Source organism: Toxorhynchites rutilus, chromosome 1 (assembly GCF_029784135.1).
Source record: "Toxorhynchites rutilus septentrionalis strain SRP chromosome 1, ASM2978413v1, whole genome shotgun sequence".
Lineage (NCBI taxonomy): Eukaryota > Metazoa > Arthropoda > Insecta > Diptera > Culicidae > Toxorhynchites > Toxorhynchites rutilus.
This window is the reverse complement of record NC_073744.1, coordinates 125,804,145-125,806,555: the sequence shown is the minus strand read 5'-3', so window position 1 is coordinate 125,806,555 and position 2,411 is coordinate 125,804,145. Positions and strand designations below refer to the sequence as shown.

The 2,411-nt window shown below is 41.4% G+C and overlaps 1 protein-coding gene across 1 annotated transcript; it reads right to left on the bottom strand.

Moving 5' to 3' along the window:
* Nucleotides 1-911: 911 nt before the first annotated feature.
* On the bottom strand, nt 912-1,979 carry LOC129761417 (uncharacterized). The gene has a single exon (XM_055759137.1). The coding sequence runs from the start codon at nt 1,977-1,979 to the stop codon at nt 912-914; it is 1,068 nt and encodes a 355-aa protein (XP_055615112.1).
* Between the last annotated feature and the right edge of the window lie 432 nt (nt 1,980-2,411).

Sequence of the window (2,411 nt, the reverse complement as noted above, 5' to 3'; positions counted from 1 at the left end):
GGACATGCTTCAAATGGCAATTGGAAGGAACAATATTTGGAAAATATAATGGATGGGGTAATATGTCTCGTTAAAGTGTTTCGAGGTAAGTTTTAGGGTTTGCAGAAACATGCAACCGAGAATTGTCGTGCAGAAAAATTAGCTTAACACTTGCGTTCTCTAGGGAAAAAACTGAAAATGTCGTTTTTTAAACTATATCCGAAACATTGTCGGGGACCTTGTCAAGCAATTCAAAACAACGATGTTATCGATATAAGAATATCATAGCTTTTGCATCCATTCTAGTGTCATGTCTCATATCCTCAAGGATACAAGAGGATACAATATTGTTGCTTACGTATAGTCATGGGATGTCTGTATTCAATACATACGATGAATCTCGGAATTTTGGCAGGAGTATCCCCGCTTTTCGTGAGGGGCTCAGAGTTGTCTTACAGTTTTCTCTTCCGCTGGAAGATCATGAACAGTTTTGTGATTGTGAACTGTGATTGGAAAAATCTACTTAAACTAATTCAGTTGGCCAATTCTTGACGACCAAAATCCGTCCGTAATGCTCGAAAAACATTTGCCGGTTTTTCATCATTTTTATTGTATAATTTAACAAAATCAACACGTTGTGCGATGCTAAAACGATCCATATTGTAAAATGGCAGACATTCAACTAACGATATGACGCTTTGGTTGACAGCTATGTCAAACGGTTGTCAGCGCAGGGCTGTATACTTATTTTTGGTTGTGCTAACGTAAGGATATTTATCACTATTCACTCGCGAGACGCGACACGGAACTAGGACACAACACTTATAATCCTTACAAACATTAAAATGGTTAAAATTACCTTTTTCGTCGACCGGTTTCGGGCTCGATGTTGCGTATCTACTGGACGGTGTCCGACTGGTTACGATGGAGCACTAACACATATTCATACGGTTATCAGTACTTGTCGAAGATATAGTTTGCTGAGTTATCAGATTCGTCAGATGGAAGAGTTGAGATGATATTGGTGCATCTTCTTCATTCATAAGTGGGGAATCGCTGGTTGAGATGTACATTGATTCCCATGCATTCAACTGTGAGGCTTTTCGTACATTTCTAATAATTTTTGCCTTCTCCCAGTCTACGCAGTGGGCTTGAGTTAAAGCATGTGCTGCCACACTTGATTCGCTGGCTCGTTCATTATCCACCGCATTCTTATGTTCACGTAGGCGGATTTTGAATTTCCGACGAGTTTGACCGATGTATACACTAGTACAGTCTTTGCAGGGAATCTGATAGATCCCTGATTTTTCATCCGGTGGAATTCTATCTTTCAGGTTGCACAAAAGGTCTTTCAGGGTGCTCTCACTTTTGTACACCACATGAAATCCGTGTTTCCGGAGTGTAGACTGGACTGTGTTGGTTATTTTGGGATAGTACGGAAGGCTGATCCTTTTGTGTTGTTCCTTCTCAGGCTCTAATGTGGTGTTGTGTTTTCTCCATTTCTTCTTCTCGTGTTTCCGAAGGATTTTCTCCACAAAACATCTCTTGTACCCATTCAGCTCTGCAGCATGGTAGATTCTATTTTTCTCCGCTATGTAATCATCTCTCTCCATTGGTATGTTGAGGAGACGATACACCATGGAGTGGAAGGCTGCTTGTGTTTGTGCGCCGAAGTGATTAGAGTCGGAAGTTATATATCTATTCGTAGACGTTGGTTTACGGTATATCCCAAACTTTAGCCGATTATCTTCCTTCCGGGTAATGTACAGGTCCAGAAAAGGAAGTGTACCGTCTTTTTCTTTTTCGACGGTAAACTTAATCGTCCTATGTCGGGAATTCAACAACTCCAACGTCTGCTTCAAGTAACGTTCTTTCACAACTGCGAAGATGTCATCTACATAGCGTCTCCACATTCGAGGGAAGAATTTTTCTTTCGCCAACTCTGTTTCAAAATCGTTCATGAAAACCTCCGCTAAGAGTGGCGATAGCTTGCTACCCATACTGAGACCGAACGTTTGCTTGTAGAACTTTCCCCTGAACGAAAAGAAGTTCTGATTCATACAGGTACCAAAAGATATGCGTCGATCTGATTGGGTGGTACGCGTTTCCGTTCCAGATGTCTGCGCAAACTATTTACCGCCTCTGTTACTGGCACGTTCGGAAAAAGAGCTGTAACATCGAACGACACCAGAATTTCCCCTCGCCTAACCTCGAAGCCTTTCAAATGGTCTACCAACTCAAACGAATTGTTGACATTTTTACCGTGAGTTATGGGATATTTTTTCAATTCTTCAACCAACCAAGCAGTCATTTTTTTCAGTTGGAGTGCAGATGTTAGACGAAATCGGCCGCATCGCCACTGGATTTTTATGTATTTTTGGGAGGCAGTACAACGATGCCACTTTTGGATTGGGTACATTCAATTTTCGTTC

Coding starts and splice junctions, on each gene's coding strand:
- LOC129761417 (XM_055759137.1), bottom strand. CDS start 1,979: ATGGGTAGCAAGCTATCGCCACTCTTAGCGGAGGTTTTCATGAACGAT.